This window comes from Bison bison, unplaced genomic scaffold, assembly GCF_000754665.1.
Source record: "Bison bison bison isolate TAMUID 2011002044 unplaced genomic scaffold, Bison_UMD1.0 scf7180017864466, whole genome shotgun sequence".
Classification (NCBI taxonomy): Eukaryota; Metazoa; Chordata; class Mammalia; order Artiodactyla; family Bovidae; genus Bison; species Bison bison.
In genome coordinates, this window is record NW_011495027.1 from 12,931,706 (window position 1) to 12,953,051 (window position 21,346).

Consider the following 21,346-nt stretch of genomic DNA (forward strand, 5'->3'; position numbering starts at 1 on the left):
ATGTTTGAATAAGAACAACAGAAAAGTTGTCATGACATAGATTACCCTGAATGTTTTGCCTGGCAGTGGGTGGCTCTTATAGCCAGTTTTGGGGAACAATTTAGCCTTCTTCTGGCCCTAACACTCTGTGATTGTAATTATTACATATAATCTTGGGGTAATAAAGGTCAGTTAGAAATGTATGGACATGTAGCCTTACATATTTCATCCTTTGTTTTCATTAAACAATCTATATTCAAAAAACAAAAACCTGTTTCAGGGGATTAACCATAGCCAAGCTCTGTAACAGCAGAATAAAACAGTTTCTCTTTAACTTGAATTCTATTATATGTTCTAGGAAGAGAAAGAGTTGTAAGTATAGGAAGAATGTAAAGGATACCCTTATTCAAAGTTTAGGGTCTTAACTGACAGGGAAGAACTATGGAGCAATCTTTTCTATAGTAATGAGCAATTCCTTCTTAAATCTTAAGTAACATCATATCCTCGAAAAGGAGTGTAACTTATAGGGTTCTTTAGCCTTTTCTGGTTTAGTCTTCATTTCTTTTCACTTGCTTCAGTTTAAAAAGGGATACCATGAATATTGGAGGATTTATAGAAATTAGGTTGACATTTATGCAGCTGGGGTTTTAGACTTTTCCAGTGCTAATGGTTCTTAAACTTGATGCTCAGAAGAAAAAAAAAAGAAGTAGATTCTCCTACCTTTTTTTTCATATAGTTCTTAATGCAGAATTAGCAATAATAACAAAACAATAACAAAAGCAGTGACTGCAGTTAGCCAAAAGCTATGTACACATTTGATTAGATGCTCAAATTTTTACATGAATGAAAAGTCAAAAGTGGGTAGTGGGTAGTAGATAAGTTATTCTTTACCAAGTGGCTTTAATATCTCTGGTTAATTATTGACATTTCGTGAGCACTGAGAAAGATGATTGCAATGTTCCAGCCATATGAAAATGCAAATCAAACCAGAATGGGTGGGGAGCAGGTGTTTCTTTGGTAGGATTTTTATTTGTTTGGTCTGGTGAATATCTCATTTTTTATCGTCATGTGTTCATTTACAGATGACTTACAGTTTGTTAATAGAGACTTTTAAAACACTTTTACATGTTAGGGCTGCTGCTGCTGCTGCTAAGTCGCTTCAGTCGTGTCCGACTCTGTGCGACCCCATAGACGGCAGCCCACCAGGCTCTGCCGTCCCTGGGATTCTCCAGGCAAGAACACTGGAGTGGGTTGCCATTGCCTTCTCCATTGTGTGAAAGTGAAAAGTGAAAGTGAAGTCGCTCAGTCGCGTCCAACTCGTAGCGACCCCATGGACTGCAGCCTATCAGGCTCCTCCATCCATGGGATTTTCAAGGCAAGAGTACTGGAGTGGCTTGCCATTGCCTTCTCCGATGTTAGGGCTATGATAGATAAATTGATAAATAAGTACTTCTGTAATTGGAAAGAATATGAAAACACAGTGCAGATTACAGTTAAATGTACTCTTGAAAACTTGAGAACACATGTCACACCTTGGTTGGAATAGACACCAAATATCATACTGTTGTGGTCTGAATGTTTGTGACTCCCCCACCAAAATTCTTGTGTTGAAATCCTAACCATCCAAGTGGTGGTAATAGTAGGTGGAGTCTTTAGGGGTAATTAGGTCATGAGGGTTGATCCCTCATGAATGGGATTAGTACGCTTTTAAAAGAGATACCACAGAGCTTCCTCGCCCCTTCCATCACATGAACTCTGTGACCTAGAAGAGGGCCCTTCTCCAATCATGCTGGTACCCTGATATCACACTTCTCACCCCCCAGAACTGTGGGCAATAAACATATGGTATTTTAAAGTCTCTCAGTCTGTAGTGTTTTGTGATAGCAGCACAAATAGACTAAGGCACATGCTCAATATTAGTTTGTTTTGTAGTGTTGGTACTCTTATTTTGGATGTTTGGAGGTGAGGATCCTTTTGCAGTCAGTATGTGTTCATGCTATAACACTGCTGCTGCTAAGTCGCTTCAGTCATGTCCGACTCTGTGCGACCCCAGAGACAGCAGCCCACCAGGCTCCCCCATCCCTGGGATTCCCCAGGTAAGAACACTGGAATGGGTTACCATTTCCTTCTCCAATGCATGAAAGTGAAAAGTGAAAGAGAAGTTGCTCAGTCGTGTCCGACTCTTAGCGACCCCATGGACTGCAGCCTACCAGGCTCCTCCGCCCATTGGATTTTCCAGGCAAGAGGACTGGAGTGGGTTGCCATTGCCTTCTGCGCTATAACACTAAGGTTGTCAATTTAGAAAATTCTTATTTCCAGTGTTCTGATTGTACTGGCAAAATGAGGGACCTGTAACTTTGCATTTTACAATGCAAAGCACATGTAAGAATATGAATGTCTGTTGTTATCATTATTATATTTCATAGACATTTGTTGAGCGCATCCTGTGTGGCAAGGCACTGTGTTAGATAAGAGGACACCATGGTGGGGGGAAATGTTTATGTTTCCCACCCTCGTAGGGCTCATATTCCACTGGGAGAGATGTTCATTTAAATTGCATCTGTAAAAGAGAGGGATGTGATGCCATGCAAGCAGACAAGGGGGGGTTTGCTCCAATAAGGCTTCCCTGAGGAAGTGAGGATTGACCTGAGCCTTATTGTGGCAGTGGAGGGGCAGGGTGGGAGTGGGGAGGTAGGCTATGCAGAGGCCTTGAGGCTGGAGGGAACATGGCATCTTTAAGGGACAGAAAGAAGGCCACGTCGGCTGAGGAGGGAAGCAAGTGAGGGTAAGTGCCTCTTGAAGCTGGGGAGAGCAGAGCCCTCATCAGAGGACTGGGTGCCCAGTGAATGTTTTAGGTTGGGGGTATGTGAGGAAGTGTATGACCAGAGACAGCTTTTAAAACTAATTCCCCTGGGGTCCTCCAATCTGTCTTCCACCCTAAGGAGACCAATTTGGAGACAGTCCAGAAAAGTGGTGATAACAGGTTGAGAAAAATGGGTGTTTGTGAAAGTTATTTAGGAAGGGAAAGGATATGGTGGCTTAGTAGGATGGTGTGGAAATCAAGTTATCAGGGATGATTCCTAGGTTTCTGGCTGTCAAATGGGAATGTATGGTGGTACCATTCACAGAAGAAATGAAGAACCTAGAGGAGGAGCAAGTTTGGAGATCAGGCCCTGAGTGGGGTTTGAAAAGCTCTGTGGTATTAACAGCCAGGCAGTTATGTCAGGAGCTCAGAGGGCGACCTAGGGTGGAGTTTGAACTTGAGGTTTTACTGCATATAAGTGGTAACCAAAGCCGCAGGTATGGGTGAAATCAAGTAGAAGAGAGGCAGGGACTGAAACTTAGGGGATTCTATTACTTAGTTTCTGGGCAGAAGAAGTGTGGTGTCTAAAAACAGGGAAGGAGAAAGTGTTTCAAGGAGAAAGTGGCCCATAGCATCTAATGCTCCAGAGGTGTCAGGGGACACATAGGCCACACGCAGAAGCCGTTGCTGATGTTAGCAGAACTGTTTCAGGGGAGTAATGAGGGTGGGAACGAGAACGAAGAGTAGAGAGTTGAGGAATGGCGATATTTACAAACCTTTCTAGAACTTTGTCCTTAGGAAGAGGAAAGGAGAAAGGTTAAGAGATTACACTGGAAAAGAGGAGAATGAAGAAGAGGTGGTGGGTGTACTGATTTTTGTTTTTTTTCTGGGAACTTGAGCCTGTTTAAAAACCAATAGCAGGGGCTTTTTTCCCTGGGGGTCTAGGTGTTAGCCTCTGCCTGCCAATGCAGGGGACACGAGTGCAATCCCTGGTCCAGGAAGATCCCACGTGCTGTGGAGCAGCTAAACCCATGTGCTGCGACTATTGAACCCCATGCACCTAGACCCTGTGTTCTACAAGAAGCCACTGCAATGAGAAGCCCACACACCACAGCTAGAGAAAGCCCCTAGGCAGCAATGACGACCCAGTGCAGCCAAAAATAAGTAACTAGCTAAATAAAATAAAATCTTTTTTAAGAAACCAATAGTTGAAGAGAGAATAGAGGATAATGGGAAAAAAAGTTTCCCAAGAAGACCAGAGAGGATGGCCCCACTTGCACAGGTGAGAGAGGTGGCCTTGAGAAGGGAGGAGAGATGGGGAGTTTGAATGGTTGATGTTTGGCCAAAAAGTTCGTTCAGGTTTTTCCATAAGATGCTGTGGGAAAACCTGAATGACATTTTTCGCCAACCCAGCGTGACAACATACTTTTTATATGTTGTCTTCTATTCTTCTGTGAAGTAGGATGGGTATTTGTTGAAAATGAGGCTGTATGGCTGGAGGTTTGAAAAGAGGAGGGGCAGTTTGGAAAATTAATTGTGCATAAAAGGATTGGTTGGCAAGGGCAATGCATTGGAAGGGCAGAGCAGGATGGAGAGCTGTTTGATCTCTCTGTAGTTTCACACTCACCAGCCTCAGTCTTCTTTGTTATGTGACTTTTTCCAACAGTGCTCTGATTGTTTGGGGCTTGTCACTGTGTAAATTGTTGGACATATCCACCGTTGGAGTTTTGCCGGCTCTTGGCAATAGAAAGGGAATGTGGGATGTTAGAAAGACTTATTGAAATGATGGGCTCTAGGATCTAAGCCGATTAAAGAGGGGCATAAACAGAGGAAAGGGCTAGTGGATTGAGGAACAGCTGAGAGGTCAATGACCTTGAGAATGTTGTCATACTAAGCACACTTGAAGGAAAGTTCAACAAAGAATTCTTGAAATATTATTTTGGAGGCAGAAAAGTGATGGATAAGGGATGACAAACAAATGAGTGAAGTCCCATTCCAAATGAAGATTAAGAGACATACTGTATATCACAGGGAACTCTGCTCAATGTTATGTGGCAGCCTGGATTGCAGGGGAGTTTGGGGGAGAATGGATACATGTGTACGTATGGCTGAGTTGCTGTTGTACACCTGAAACTATCACAACATTGTCAATCAGCTGTACTCGAACACAAAATAAGAGGTTGAAAGAAAAGATTAAGGGATTGAGTTGTTAAGGAAACTGGGTCTTCTACATAGGAAGTCACTCAGGATGATGGTGGGGTTTCCCAGGTGGCTGAGTGGTAAAGAACCCACCTGCCAATGCAGGAGACTCAAGAAACATGGGTTCCATCCCTGGGTCGGGAAGATCCCCTGCAGCAGGAAATGGCAACCCACTCCAGTGTTCTTGCCTGGAAAATCCCATGGACAGAGGAGCCTGGAAGGCTGCAATCTGTAGGGTTGCAAAGAGTCAGACTGAATGACTAAGCATGCATACACACCGGATGATGGCAGGGCTTGAGGATGTAAGTGAACCAGGACCAAAGTTTTTGAATGGGGGGAAATGTTCAGGAGGTTGGAATATGATATCACTACAGAGTGGGAGAGGGTGTGAATAGAAGGACCTAACACCCTGGTTGTCTGTGGGAGGTGAGAGAAGGGAGGAGAGAGGCTTGAAGTGAACCATGAGGAGTAAAGAGGATGTGGGGTCACTCCTGACCCTGATGGATGAGGGCCTGGGCCAGCTGAAAGGATGCAGAAGAAGACGGTGTCTTCAGAGCAGGCAGAGGAGAGGCCATGGAGAGAGCACTGTTTTCTGGGTGTAGGCCTTCACTTTCAGGGGGCTTGTGGAAGCATGTGGGAGGTGGAGGGGCGATGGGCTGGGTCAGGTGACCAGAAGGAACATTGGAGCATGACAGTGGATAGTCCAGTGGAGGCTAGATTTCTACAGTGGGGCCACCTGCGTTTTGAGTGTTGACTAATGTAAAGGGGATGAGTTAGAGAAAAGAGCCCAGTGGTCAGAAACTGGTCTTATTTTCCTTGGCTGGAGTGATGACAGACCCAGGAGATGGACAATAGTGGAAGCATAAATAGTACTCTAGTGTGCACCACATGCCAAGTACTGTTCTAAGCACTGAGCGTTCCGTGGTTTATTCCCCATGTCAGATTAATCCTGTCCTTATCTCCACTTTCCAGATGAAGACACTGAAATGCAGGTAAGGCAAGGCAAGTGACTCGTCCCAGGTCGCACAGCCAACAAGTGGTGGAAGTGAGGCTCAGACTCAAGTCTGTGACAGGACCTGTGTGCTTCCCACCGGGTAGTACATGACTGCTGTTTTTTTATGCACGTAATTTTGATTTTGTAAAACATAAGTGATAGACTGTTGAGAAGCTAATACAAAATTAACCTTTTAGATGCCAATTCAGTCCTAGAATTCCAGAATCTTACTTTTAAGTTCTTTAAAATTTAGGCTTGTGAACCAACCTTGTGGTCATTTTACCATTTCCATGATGATATTTGTGTGTGTGTTCAGTCATGTCTGACTCCTTGTGACCCCATGGACTACAGCCCGCCAGGCTACTCTGTCCATGAAATTTTCCAGGAAAAATACTGGAGTGGGTTGCCATTTCCTTCTCCAGGGGACCTTCCCAACCCAGGGATTGAACCCATGTCTCTTGCGTCTCCTGCATTGCACTTACCACTATGGCACCTGATGGATGCTTGGGTACTTCTAAATTGTTAGAAGATGCTTCCTTCAGTTAAGGTGAGCTCGTCCCTTTCTGTAATTTTTGCACATATGGGTCATCTGGAGTAGCGCAGAGTAAGTTCTCTCTTTTACTTTTCTATGTGACAATTCTTTAGATGTTCGCAGAATGCCCTTCAGTCCTCTCTAAATAATCTTGTTTCTAAGCTGACATCTCTCAGCCCTTCAACTCTTTATGATATGATGTGTTTTCTAAAAATCACATCTTAGTTACACTGCTCTAAAGGTACTTTGATATGTTGTTAATTCAGAGTAAAATAGGGCTGATATTTCTTGATCTAACTCTCTGATTATAAATGGTTCTAAAGTTTGTTTTTGTTATTAGTGTCTTCATTACATTATTATTTCTCATTGGTTTGTGCAAGTTAAAATGGTAAGATTTCCTCCATGTGTATTTGTGTGTATTATGTCACTATTATTCTAAGTCCTATACTTGGGTATTACCTTTTAAAAATGTATTCCTGTTTTTCTGATTGGGATTATTATTTCAGCTTCTGAAGATAATTTTGAAACCAGAATCTGTTAACTAATTATATTAGCTATCTTTCCCAGCTCTGTGTTATAAGCAGAGTGAGTAAACATATAAATATTTATAAAATATTTCTGAAAGAGATCAAAAAGAGAGAATCTTATGTGATAGCAGGAGATATTTCTCAAGTCTCCTTCAGATCACTGAACTTCATGCTGGTTCTAGTTTTGCAACTAACTCTGGAATTACTTGTTAACCAGCCACAATTTTTGTGTTGTTCATAAGGCTCTCAAGAAAAATTGTCAGAACTTCCCTGGAATCACGTTGCTATTCATTTGGTATTCTTCAGTCTCCCAGGACTTGGCAGTTAACTGTGGGAGTAAGAGATAAGGAGTCCGGGATGAGAGAGCTGCTCTAGATTGAAGGTGGAGAGGTGTCATGGTTGATAATGTCCTTCTCTGAGATCTGGAACCCTGCGGGAAGGACTGGAATGGGTTTAAGTTCTGCTTTGGGCCATGTAGATGCTGGGGGTCTCCAGGATGCTCCTATGGAGCCATTGAGAGGGTAGCTGACCATCCAGGACTGGTTCCTTGGGAGATAGTGGGGTTTGGTTGTACACAGTGTAAGCCATGTTGAAAGTGTGGGACATACACCCCTGCAGAATCCATAGTGTGCAGAGAAGAGCTTCTGGGTTGGGGTGAGGGGAGGTGGTAAACATTGCCATCATCAGAAGTTCACACTTGAGAGCCTACATTTTTTGGTGAATTAGGAAGAAACCTCATCTATTGCAAGACAGGGAGAACAGGAGGTTTGAGAGCAATCAATGTTTGGAATCAGTGTGGGAAATAGGAAAGGGAACTTACTAGAAATGGGAAAAGGACTGCTAAGCATGTGTAGAATGTTCTTCCCAGCTTCCTCCTTCCTTGTTGCCCTTAAAGACAACCACACAAGGCCTTTCCCCCTGGTTTTAAGGATTTTTACTGCTAATCAGTACAGCAGTGGTTTTATCTGGAAGTTGTATCAGAGAATGAAGGAGTGTGGTATGTATGTGTATTACAGATTGGAGGTGACATTGGTGATTCCAGCATACTCCCTAAGGAATTCTTTGTGTTACAGTGGGATAACGAACATGGGGAATTGAGAGCAGCTGTTGCATTTCCAGGTAGTTCGTTCTAGAGTCAGCTGGTGTAACTGAATCTTTTTGGGCTTCAGCCTTAAAGCGTCTTGTTGGGATTTTAGTAGAAGAGAAGATATTCTCTTGGTTTACCCTGAGTACCACTGGATATCTCCTCACTGTTTACATATCACATCTGCTGGGTATTTATTCCCTGGAAAGCAAAGAGTGCCCCCTGAGCACCATGCATTTACCTCTTTGTGTGGGGACGATCAGTCTGTTGCTTACCTGCTGGCCCATGAGCATGTCTCCCATTTTGTATTTGGAGTTGCATCACAGTGCCTGGCGCAGAGTGGACTCATAACAGGTGTTGGGTGAACTGTTGGCCGAAGACTGAATCAGCCTGGCCAAGATGTTTCTAGTGGTCCTGCCTCTGGGAGTCCTCTTCCTGGAATTCTCACAAGTTGATGGTTGAGAGGCCTTCTCCAAACCTTTTCATGGTTTTCTCTACCAAGAAACCAACTTGAATTAAAATTTATGGAACTATCTTAGGGGAAAAAGTACAAAGATCTCTGTATCCAGGAAGCCTCTGGAAGAGTTTCTTTGGTGTCCATAATTCCTGTGAAGCAAGATGGGCTAATTAAAGTTCATGTCTAGACACGCCTCTTGTAAATTGCCACAGAAATATTTCCTGTTCTAGGATAGCTTGTTGCTCTGTTATAGGATAGCTCTGTTCTACCAGCTATTTGCCACATGTAAAGGTGTAGGAACCACGTCTAATACTTTTCTGCTTTTACTGTGTGTTCCTCTACTGAATAACCACTGAACTCTAAAAGGTCTTTAATCTGTGTCAGTGATGAGCATTATTTGGTTTTATCCATTTTTACCATTTTCTTGCCAGATTCAGTGAATGAACAGAGACAGTTGCTTCCTACTGGAAACGTTGGTTTCCTGGGGAATTTTTTTTAATTCCTTAAATTAGTCCTTGACTTGGCATGACTGATGAAGCAAGCAACTGCTTAATAAGAAGCAAAGCTGGGAGTTGAACAATTTAATTAGCTTCTGTCTTTGAGCCTTTAATGGAAGCCATAACTTGATTATGTGGAGCTTTTTAGTTTTAAAAGTGGAACATTTTTGCAAAGGGAGAGTCTGAACATGTTCCCTAAAAACCCTAGTTAACCAAACGTCTGTTGAAAATATATGATATCCAGTATAGAAAAATAGCAAAAACTTAATAAAAAGTAACTTTTTTTTAAGGAATGAGGGATTTTTTTTAATGGTGAATTGTTTGAGTGATTTTTTTAATGTTACTTAAATTAACAATTCATAAAATGGATAATGTTACATGACGCCTTCTATGTTTTATAACTTTTAGCAAACACTCATGAAATAAATGCTCATTGTATACATTAAATTTTAACTGAAGTAAGTAAACAGCTCTTGCCTAGCCACCCTCCAGAACCTCCAGGGAACACACAAAACCCTTAAGGACAAATCTTCACATTTAAGATTAGAGTTTCCGCTAGCTTCTTGTTCCTGGTTTCATTGTCTTTGTTTTTCTGCCCACCACATAGAAGAAAAGCTATGACCAACCTAGACAACATATTAAAAGGCAGAGACATTGCTTTGCTGACAAAGGTCCATCTAGTCAAAGCTATGGTTTTTCCGGTAGTCATGTATGGATGTGAGAGTTGGACTATAAAGACAGCTGAGCGCTGAAGAATTGATGCTTTCGAACTGTGGTGTTGCAGAAGACCCTTGAGAGTCTCTTGGGCTGCAAGGAGACCAAACCAGTCAATCCTAAAGGAAATTAGTCCTGAATATTCACTGGAAGGACTGATGCTGAAGCAGAAACTCCAATACTTTAGCCACCTGATGCGAAGAACTGACTCATTGGAAAAGACCCTGATGTTGGGAAAGATTGAAGAAGGGTATGACAGAAGATGAGATGGTTGAATGGCATCATGGACTGGATGGACATGAATTTGAGCAAGCTCTGGGAGTTGGTGATGGACAGGGAGCCTGGTGTGCTGCAGTCCATGGGGTTGCAAAGAGTCAGACACAACTCAATGACTGAACTGATCTGCCCACATGGGATCCATATCCTTACTTGCTTGAATCTTAGAAAAACATTTTCCTTTTCATATCTCACTTAGCAAATTATGATGACATTAATTTATGTATGCAACTTACTTTTATGTATTATTTGATTAATATCAGAGAAAGCAATGGCACCCCACTCCAGTATTCTTGCCTGGAAAATCCCATGGACGGAGGAGCCTTGTAGGCTGCAGTCCATGGGGTTGCAAAGAGTCAGACACGACTGAGTGACTTCATTCTCACTTTTCACTTTCATGCATTGGAGAAGGAAATGGCAACCCACTCCAGTGTTCTTGCCTGGAGAATTCCAGGGATGGCGGAGCCTGGTGGTCTGCCGTCTATGGGTTCGCACAGAGTCGGACACGACTGAAGCGACTTAGCAAACTGAGGCTAAAAGACCAAGATAAATTAAAACTAAAAAGTTTAATACCCAATAAACATTTCTTGAATTAAAAAAATTAAATGAGGAATGAAGTTAATGGAATTTCACAGAGAAGAATTGTGATATCATTATTTTTACTGTGCACACAGGCCAGAAAAAAAGAATGAGGAAGGAATTCATTACAGACACATGAATTCAGTCAGAAGGGGCCCTGTGGGAGACCAATTCTTATTATGATATCCTGGTTGGAAGGGAATGAAGTAGGGTTATTGCCAGTGTAGTCAATGACTTGATTTTTCTCTAGTGAATTGGCTTCAGTAGGTGACTTTATTTCTTTACATTATGCAGCTGGAAATGTGTATTGATTCATTTCCTTTTCATTTGAGGGTCAGCTGTATCAAAGATGGAGTCATAGAAATGCTGTATTTGCTGAATATGAGCAAATGATTTATTGTCTTTTTTTGGTCTGAATGTTCCTAAGATTTTTAGGAGCCAAATAAAGTTGAGCTCAATGAGATAGAAAATATACTTTGAATGTATATATATGCATATTACTATTCTTTCAGTAATTCTGTCCCTAAAACCTGGAGCGTTTTTATAAAAATGTTTTATTTTAGAGATAAAAAGCCATAGAGGATTTTTGGTTCAAGGATATGTGTGGTTGAAAATATTTTTTTTTAGGTTAAATACTATTTTAAGCAAAAACAATGGTATGATTATTTTCCAAGGTGGTATTATTCTTCTTAAGACTTTAAATGTTTGTCCCATGGTACAGTTATTTTTTATTAGATGATTGTGTTTTGTTTTACTATTGCAGATAATGTTCTATTCTTATTTTTGGTATAATTTTTTCTTAGAAATTATCTAACCAACTTTCTCATTTTATAGATGAGGTAGCTGAGGCATAGAGAAATCAGGTGATTTGTTCTTGGTTTAATTAAAAATATTACTAAAATAATATCTTCAATTACAGTATTTGAAACTCCCTCATAATGTTAAACTCTAGACTTAGATAATTTTGAATACAATGGTGTTAAATTTATCTCCTGACATTTATAATACCGAGATCTTTAAGACAATAGATTTTTCCCTCTTTTAGGTACAAATATGAGATACCAGGACAGATAGCTGGTGAAGGTTTGAATTCATACAATTTCCTTATACTCTTACGTTTGTGCTAAAGTAAATTGCAAAAAAATACAACCACATACTCTTTTAAAATTAAAAAAATAATTTGGGTGTGTTACAAGCAATTTAAAGGAATTTATAGCCATCATTTCTTTTAACAGGTTGAAGAAATATGGATACCAACACCATACTGCTCATCAGCACTTGTTTTGCCAGCTTTTTCACCTTTCAGATTATTTTCCACGTTGTAAGTTATTGGTTTTCAGCAAAGATTTCTCCAGGTTTTAATAACCTCAACTTCAAAAAGAAGATTGAATGGAACTCAAGGTAAAGCATATATGAAAATGTAATTGATTAAAAAAACCTAGTCTTATGAAACAAAATTACACATTTTAAATATTTCCAAAAATTCTTTTTCACTTAGTGTTTAACAAAATCTTAGGTCAAATTTTTTGTTTGACATTAGAAGTAAAAGGAAAGAAAAGTGGATAGATCTTATACAAGAAACAGTTTTAAATTCTTATTCTGAAAGATGTTAGGGAAAGTTTAACTCACTAGGGAAGTGGTAAGTAGGCTGTGGCTAACTGTGCTGGAAGGCACTGTTTTGCATTCTCCTCTGAAATATTTATGATAAATACATGTTCTCTGGAAACGGTAACGAAAGTAATAGTAGTTGGGACTGTGAGTAGCCTATATATAGTATTGGCTGGTTTAGCCCAACCTAGGGCATTAAACACTACATACCAGAGAACCTGGTATACAGTTAGAACATCTGTGTCTCTCTTTTAATGAACTTTTCATTATAATTCAGAGCCCTCCAGAATCTATTCTTTTGTTATGTAATTTTAAAGTAAAACTTGCTTATAAAAATGTTTTTTAACAAAAAAGTAAGAGGAAAACAAGACATCGAAGGATGTAGAAATCTACCAGTTTTAGTTAGTTGGTTTGCAAATTGTTTGTGTATATGCAACTTGTTAATCTCTCGTAGAGTTTCAAGCGGGAAACGACTTTGATGACTGGCTCACTTGCTTTAGAGCATTTCAGATGCCCAAAGACCTCTGTGCATTTGCAAACCTCAGTGAATTAGAGCAGCTATGGGATACTTCTTATTGTTCCTATTTAGTTGAAGTTAATGCTAACTAGGAAATGAATTCAGCAGATCTCCAACATTGCTATAATTATTTTTCATTGAAATTTCCTTTTACAATTAAAAACTTCTGCCAAAGTCTATTTATTTGAGAGTGGCCTTACAGGACCTGAAATGCCCCATCTTTGTTTGGGCCAAATTGTTTTGCAGGCATGCACTTTTATAACTCAGACTGGGAATAAGGCTAGTTGTTTTTCTCTGCATCTTACACTGATTGGTCTTGTTCATACATGTTACGGCTCTTCTCCCCAAAAGTTAGAACTATTTCTCCACATATTTTTGAAAAACAAGAGGTATGATTCTTTTGTCTAAAGAATAGCACTGAAATGTTGTTCAAATGTAGGACACAAAAGACACTATCATTTTGTAAAACCATTTCTAATGTGAAGATAGAATGGAAAAGAAAAGGATAAGAGATGGGGGGAAGGGGGCAAAAGATAGTGGGAAAGAAAAGGAAAGTGACATATAGGAGGACATACATTTTCTGTGATTAAATTTTGAACTATTTTCATTTTATCTTCAACATGGTTAGGGTGAGTAAATGCATTTGAATCTTGGGGAGCTGTAAGCCAAAGAAATAGGGAGGTTTCAGATAGATTGAAGCAAAGATAAAAAAGAAATAAAATAATGAAATGGAAAAATACTTAGCATTATTCAGTCTTATCACTGCCATTCTATGAGACATGGAATCACTGTTTGGGAAACTGAGTTCCTATTTGAAAAAAAAATCTGGAATTATCTAAGATGCATTATGCTATTCAAATGGTATTCTTTCTTCACATTTACTCCTGTTTCCCACTCCACCTTAATTTACATGGGACTCAAGCTGTAAGGTGGAGAATGCAAAGAAAGAAAAACAGTTGCTTGCTTTCTGAGTATGTGTATATATATACATGTATATATATATATGTGTGTGTATATATATATATATATATATATCTTGAAAGACTTCACAGGTGGCGCTAGTGGTAAAGAACCTGCCTGTCAATGCAGGAGACATAAGGCACATGGGTTCAATCCCTGGGTTGAGAAGATCCCCTGGAGGAGGGCATGGTAACACACTCTAGTATTCTTCCCTGGATAATCCCATGGACAGAGGAGCCTGGCAGGGTACAATCTGTAGGCAGAAAAACTCTCCATAAAATTCACACCTGAGAGATAACAGTTTAATTAATTATAAGCCAGAAAATCTTATACATAATTGTTGCTTTTTCTACAAAGATGCATACTTATTGATATTATTTATATTTTATAATTAAATGAATTCATTATTTCCGCTTGCTTTCCTATGACATGGAAAGTCCTGTTATGCTGAAATATTCCTAACTTTTAAATCTTCGTCTTTAAAATATAACTCTTCTGTCTGATGGAGCTATATCATTTCTATTGGTTATACTCATACTACTTGTGAGTGATTACATCAGTAACTTTAAATTGCTATTCTAAAATGGTCATTATTTCCTTAAAGAAAAAACCCACAAACATTTCTTTTTAAATTTCTTTGAAAAAATTTAAGTATTTTATTTTGGGTAGCATCTTGGTTTTTTTTTTTTTAAGACCTTGAGGAATCTACATTCTGCTTTGCCAGGAATCTGGTTTTAAAGAATGAAATATGAAATTCTTACTAATAGAAGTTTCATAAGGTATAGGCTTTTAATACAGAATAGCATATAAGCATAGGGTGTTTGTTTCTTCTGTTCATTGTAGTGGGAGCTATTTGATCCAAGTACCATGTAACTTTTCTCTCATGAATTATATGTCATTTCCATCAGTTGAGGGCTTGCAATTCTTCCCTTTTACCATGAAACATCTCAACAGAGAAGAGAATCTAAGGCCTGAGTATCAGGAACAAAAATTTAGATTTTTTTTCAAAAGGGAACTTTTTGATACGGTTACCAGGCACTACCATGGGTTAGTAAGAAGTTATGCTTTTTCCTTTAGTAGAATTTTTGAATGTCAACAGAAAACTGGTTGTATGATTATTTAGATGGAGTGCCTTACTTGACATCAAGGAACTTACATTTTTATCTTGCTATGTTCAAGTGGAATACAAATACTTGATGTGAAGATTCCAGACTTGTAAACCAGGTTAATTGGGTTAATTATCACATTTCAAAATGATATTTTGGTATTACAGAGGACTCAATACCTTTAACTTAGTGAGACTCTTCAAGCATTTAAAATATGATTTGATTAATTTGATATTCTTGCTAAGGATCACATCATTTATTAGATCAACTATATTGATTTTTCAAATTGCAGTGAAATTTTTTCATATCAACTTTTATATTGGTTGATATATTTCACTTTGAAAGATTTGGGGTCATACTGTAGAGAGATTCATTGCACACCATTAATTTCTACTCCTGACACCTGTGCTGCACTCAGTCATCCAGCTCCTTATGACCCCATGGACTGTAGCCCACCAGACTCCTCTGTCAATGGGCTTTTCCAGGCAAAAATACTGGGGTGGATCACTGTTTCCTACTCCTGGGGATCTTCCCTACCCAGGGATCCAACCACATCTCTTCTGTCTTCTGCATTGACAGGTGGATTCTTTACCACTGCAATTAATTTCTAAAAACTTTACTATTCCTCTCATCTTTTATTCTAATGAAGAGAAGAGAAACTTTACTACTCATAAATGTTTTTGTTTTGTAAGTAAGTATATAGTGTCCTGTATACAGTTCTGTAAGTAGGGTATCTTAGAGCTTGGTTAAGTCATTAAATGTTTAACAAGATACGTTCAAAGAAATTGATGTTTTTCAGCTAAATGCTATTCCTTCTATAAAGAAAATTTGATCTGGATCCTGTGAACATTTTGTTTTCATTTGGGCATTTCTTTTAAAAAGATTCTTCTGAATGAATTCATAGCCCTCCACTTTCATAACAGTGATAAAGAGACACTAATAATCAATAGCTGCTGTAGCTATCTCACAGATTGCTTAAAAGAATCAAGTACAATAATGTGTATATTAAAACTCCAAGGGAATCTCCAAGGGAGTACATTTTCACTTCATAATCCATTCCAATTCTGACCCATGGTTGTAGAGTTCATTAAGGCTAGTAGATTTGAAAGTCCTTCAGGACTGATTGGAGCAGGAAACTACTCTCTCAGTGATGGTGCTGGGGATGAAGCAGGGTGCAGGATGGTGTGCTTACCAATTGCCACCTCTTTGCACAAGACTGTCAACTGTATCATTAGCTATTCTTCCCCTTTAGACCCTTTAACCAATAAGTGGTTCATCAATAGTCTAGAAGGAAATTGTAGACCTAGGCATCCTTCTTGTTATCGATTCTAAAGTAAAGTTATGGCCCTTGGATTTCTAAATAGCCATTTTGTATTATACTCTCTGATGTACTGCAATCCTATATTTAAATGCTTCCAGATTTAACTTCTTCAGAGTGTTAAATGTCTTGCCAGAATTAGTTAAAATTCATTGCACAGAATCTAAAATCTTTGTGTGTATTTCATCTCATTTCAGGGTGGTATCTACGTGTCATTCTTTGGTGGTTGGGCTTGTTGGCTTGTACATTTTCTTGTTTGACGAGGCTGGTATTGCTGATCCACTTTGGTAAGCTGTTTCTTTCTAATATCGTCAGTTTGATTTATGTTTTGATATTAATTATTAATAAGAACATCTCTTTACTGTAAAACAGAAAGCATATTGATGGTGTATGGTTTATTTAAATGCTTGTGTTCAGACTTGTTTCAGCAAGGTGCATTAGAATGATTTATTTTAGATTTGAATACAAATAATGAGGGCCATTTTGCATTAGTGTTGCAATTGCCATCCAAAACAGAATATGATAATTATGTAAACATGTATACTGTATGAGTGAAATCAAGTTATTATAACCACTGTTTTGAGCAAAAATGAGTTGTTATTGAGATAGAATAGTCAACTTGGATAAACAGCACTTTGTCTTCAAATTTATGTTTGACCCATCCTTCAATTTCAAAGATAGAAAAATGAGAATTATAGATGTCCTTGTGAAAGGAGTTTAATACCGCATGAAATAATTTAAAGCAAGAATAGTAACTGTGTTCAGCCATAATAGGATTATTTGTAAAGTGTTCTTTTTGGAGAATTTAAATATCTTTCCAGTGGCAGAAATTTTACAAACTGTAATTCCTGGCACTATATGAGAAGCTTTAGTTCAGCTTAGTTTGAGAGACTGTGTTTTGAGAGGGCACTGGACAAAGATGTGATAGTCATGGCCTCTGAGGGATGTGGGGTGATTTAACCAGGTCTTTTGATTGTTTCTATTTGACTGAAATGATGTTGTTTTTTATTCACAAATATGAAGTTATGCTAATCAGAATTACACCAGTTTTGGTAAATTTTCATTGAGAAGATCTTTTTCAAAGTGAATTAATTTAGTGAATTTAATTCTTTGACCAGGTTTTAATGCAGTCTATCTAAACAATTGCTACTTTTTTCCCATATTTTACCAACACGATTGTCAATAGAACCAGTTCTTTTGCGAAGTAAATTTTATAACACAGATTTGATTCATTGACCAATTTGTCCTGAACAAATTTTTACCTATTATACGTTTTGATATTTTAGCATTTTATTGGTACTGTAGTTTATTCCAGGTCTAATTTTCCTGGATCATATTTACAAATGAAAATTTGTAAAGAAGACATAACTTCTACTAAATATTTCCATTTGTAGTTTAGCTGTTATCAGTTTTACTTAATGTTCATTTTACCAGTAATTCATCTTATAAGTCAGATAAAGGACTGATAATTTGTATTTGTCCCTTGGAACCAAGGTTAGGGCAAAAGGGTTGAAATAACAGGATTAAATTGTCCTGTTCTGACCATTTTCTAATGTATGCATGCCCAGTTGCTCAGTCATGTCTGACTCTTTGTGACTCCATGGACTATAGCCTGCCAAGCTCCTCTGTTTGTGAAATTTTTTCAGGCAAGAATATTGGAGTGGGTTGCCATTTCCTCCTCCAAGGGATCTTCCCAATCCAGGGATCGAACCCACGAATCCTGCATTGGCAGGTGGATTCTTTACACTAGCACCACCTGAGAAGCCTTTCTAATATGTGCTAATAGGGAAATCTCTCCAGTCCTCAGAAAAGTGAGAATGCTAATAGTATGCAATATATTGTCTGTATATCAGGGCAGGCTAGATTATTTCTTGAGCCTGTTAAGCCTCTGATTCAAAATAGGAATCAAAACAACAACCAGCATCTGGAACTGCATTTTAGTCCTTTCAAAAACAAATCATACAAGAACATACTTATAAAATGTTGTTTATTTTCATAAAACTTTTGGCTAATAAGTATAAGAAATTATGATCATTGCAATTAGAAGTATTATCATAGCTAACATTAATACCTTGTGCAAATGATAGGTTACTATTTGCTACCTATAGAAAGCATTTATATTTAAATCTCAATAGAAAAATTAGTAGCTGTCATCTATAACCATGTGCTAAAAAAAGAAACCTTTTTTTTTTTAATATTTATAGGGGTGATACATCTCTTGGGAAAGTGAATGTTGCTATTGCTTCAGGCTATCTCGTTTCTGGTATGTGATATGTTGTTCATATCTGTCCATTTCTTTTTAAACTGCTTATGGAATTATGCAAAGAATACAGAGTCAATGCTTTAGGTTTGGTTATTTGAGAAGTAGCTTTTAGGACCCATACTGAGGGAAAAAAATGTCTGTTCTGATGATAGGATATGAAACATTTTTCATGGTGGCTCTGTAGTTCTCAAAGATTAGAGCTGTAGAGTGAGGCTTCAGTTAAACCTGGAGTATTTTTTTTTTTTTTTTTTAGACTAGTGATTGTCCCTGTTTGGACTAAAGTTGCTCAGGTGCAATGACCATGAAGCTAATGAAATCTAAGCCTGAGAGTCCTCATCTCACAGGCACTTGAGATGTGCTTCCATGGTCATGGTTTTGTGTTGTTTTGGTAAAATCTGCAAAAGTAAACTATTTTAGTTGTAATCAGTTAAGATCATGGAGTCTTTCTACTTCACATTTCCGTCTGTCATATTCCATCTCATGTTGGATGAGATTGGAGTAGTCTTTTACAAATGAGACAGAGGGGAAGTTAGATTGAGAATATGCCATTTAAACTGCTTTTTGAAAAGACATTTTGGACTGCCTCAATAAAACTAGAGAGAAATAACAGATCCCTGACTTGGACATTTAGGTAGGAAACACTGTTTTGTAATTTTTGAACTCAATAAACAGCTGAAATAAAATTGAAATAAAAATAATAGGATATGAATCAAAAGTGATAAAGATGAGTGATGGTCTTAGAAAATGTTTGCCATCAAGAAGTGAACTGTAACCAAAAAATTAGATTAAACCCAAACAGTAATTTATTAAAAGGAAAAGATATATTTGGGGTAGAAATAATGAATAAGCTATTGGATTATTTGATGGGCCAATTAAAAGAAGAGTGAATCATGTGGACACACTGGGAAAATGTTTGCCCATTTGGCACAAAATTCTGTCACTAACAAGGTTAACACAAAATTTATAATATGCTTCATACACTGGTTAATGACTGTTGTCAATTCAGAGAGTAGTTACCCAGGAAATCTTACACAAAAGGAACTTGAAAAAGGTTTATTCAAATAAGGTAATAATTCAAAACACTTAAAAATAAGGATTATGAACTGAAACAAAATTTTTATACCAAGCTGGATGAAAGTGAATTATTTTATTCTCTCTATAGAAAATATTATAAAGTCATTATCTTAATATAAATTGGTGATCAAAGAGTATACAGCTGAAATATAGGGAAAATGCATTTAGAGACGTATAAAGGGCAGTAAATTACTAACACTTTTCAATTTTCTTGGTTTCCACATTTAAGGTACTTTTTTTCTCTCCTGGAAATTTATAATTTGATAATTTCTTTTATCTTATGTATATAGTCACACCTAGTTTTGTGCTGGTAATTTTTATTTTTAGAAAAGAAGCTCTCCATGCTATAAGCTCCAAACCCTTAAAACCTGGTTTCCATCCATGATAGCCATTTGTTTCCATGTCTAAATTTCATGTTTAACCATTTGGTAAAGAAAATAGTTGTGTTCAAATTTTGAGAAATTTCTGTTTTGTTAAAGGAAACAATTTTCTGAATCACAGTGCTGATTTAGAATTTAAAGAAAATCAATGCCTTGAGCTCTTTTTAAAGATCTCTTTTTAATAGCTATAGGTATTTGTCCTTTTTTTTTCTATTCTGAATTAATATTTAATCACATTCTTTGTTAATTTTTAAATTTTTTTGCTGAATTTGTGTTATAAATGAGTTGGTCATTTTATACCTTCTGGGACCATCTTAATCTCTGAGTTGTATACTGATAAAAATCAGTAATTTAAGCTTATTTTACAGTTATTTTTATTCAATAATATTTTTGTTTTGTTTAACCCTGGAAACAAGTTATTCATTTATACTTTCAACAAATACATTATATAACTATATGCCAGGCACTGTGATGGACGCCCCACTTGGTGCTTATCCTAGAGGAGTCGCAGTAGTGTGAGGGAGATAGCCCCTGGAGGCACAGGCTTTGTGGTAAAAGGGTAGTTGATCTCCTGATGTATGAGGCAAGTGCTGAGGGCTCAGAATGGACTGTGGTGAGCTGTCAGGAGAAAGAGTTAAATACATTTGAAAAATGATGAAGCTTTCTTCCTATGTAATATCTTACTTTTCCTTCTTACAGATTTGTTGATTCTCATTTGGTATTGGAAAGTGATTGGTGATAAGTATTTTGTAATTCACCATTGTACAGCGCTGTATGCATACCACTTTGTACTGGTGAGTGCTAGGATTTCCAGCAGTCTGACAAACAGACAACACGGAGTAATGACTCAAGGGTGACCATAAATCTAAACATACAATTCTTAATTTATAAAGGTCAACTCCAAATGCATTCAGGGATCATCTTGTGATGTTATCTTGTATATCAACAAAAATAATACCTTTACTTGTGTATTTGTATTAGTGTGTATATCTTTGGATTCTTAAACTTTGAAAAAGGCAAATGATCCCAATTTCTTGAATGTTCACTGAAAACCTTTAGGATCATATGGCTCTTAATGTTTGTCTTGATGTTTGTCTGTCTTTCTAGATGCGTTTATGTTTTAACAGCCAGAGCTACATATAGATTCCTATATAACCAGCTAAAATATTTCTTTTCTATTTAATCTCATGTATAATTCCATGTAAATGCATGAAGTGAAGTGAAGTGAAAGTCGCTCAGTCATGTCCAACTCTTTGTGACCCCATGGACTAAATAGTCCATGGAATTCTCCAGGGCAGAATACTGGAATGTGTAGCCTTTCCCTTCTCCAGGGGATCTTCCCAACCCCTCTGGATCTTCCCAGAGATTGAGCCCAGGTCTCCTGCATTGCAGGTAGATTCTTTATCAGCTGAGCCACAAGGGAAGCCCAAGAATACTGGAGTGGGTAGCCTATCCCTTCTCCAGCAGATCGAACCAGGG

The 21,346-nt window shown here is 38.0% G+C and overlaps 1 protein-coding gene across 7 annotated transcripts in view; it reads left to right on the forward strand.

The window, feature by feature from the left end:
• LOC105003354 (transmembrane protein 56-like) overlaps positions 1-21,346 on the forward strand; it is a 120,181-nt gene that overhangs the window by 60,832 nt on the left and 38,003 nt on the right. For all 7 annotated transcript variants that reach the window (XM_010860496.1, XM_010860495.1, XM_010860493.1 and 4 more), the window contains 4 exons: positions 11,877-12,042; positions 16,348-16,437; positions 18,355-18,413; positions 20,567-20,661. In XM_010860496.1, coding sequence (XP_010858798.1) covers positions 11,888-12,042; positions 16,348-16,437; positions 18,355-18,413; positions 20,567-20,661 — 399 coding nt within the window. In that variant the 5' untranslated portion in view covers positions 11,877-11,887. The remainder of the gene's footprint in view (positions 1-11,876; positions 12,043-16,347; positions 16,438-18,354; positions 18,414-20,566; positions 20,662-21,346) is intronic.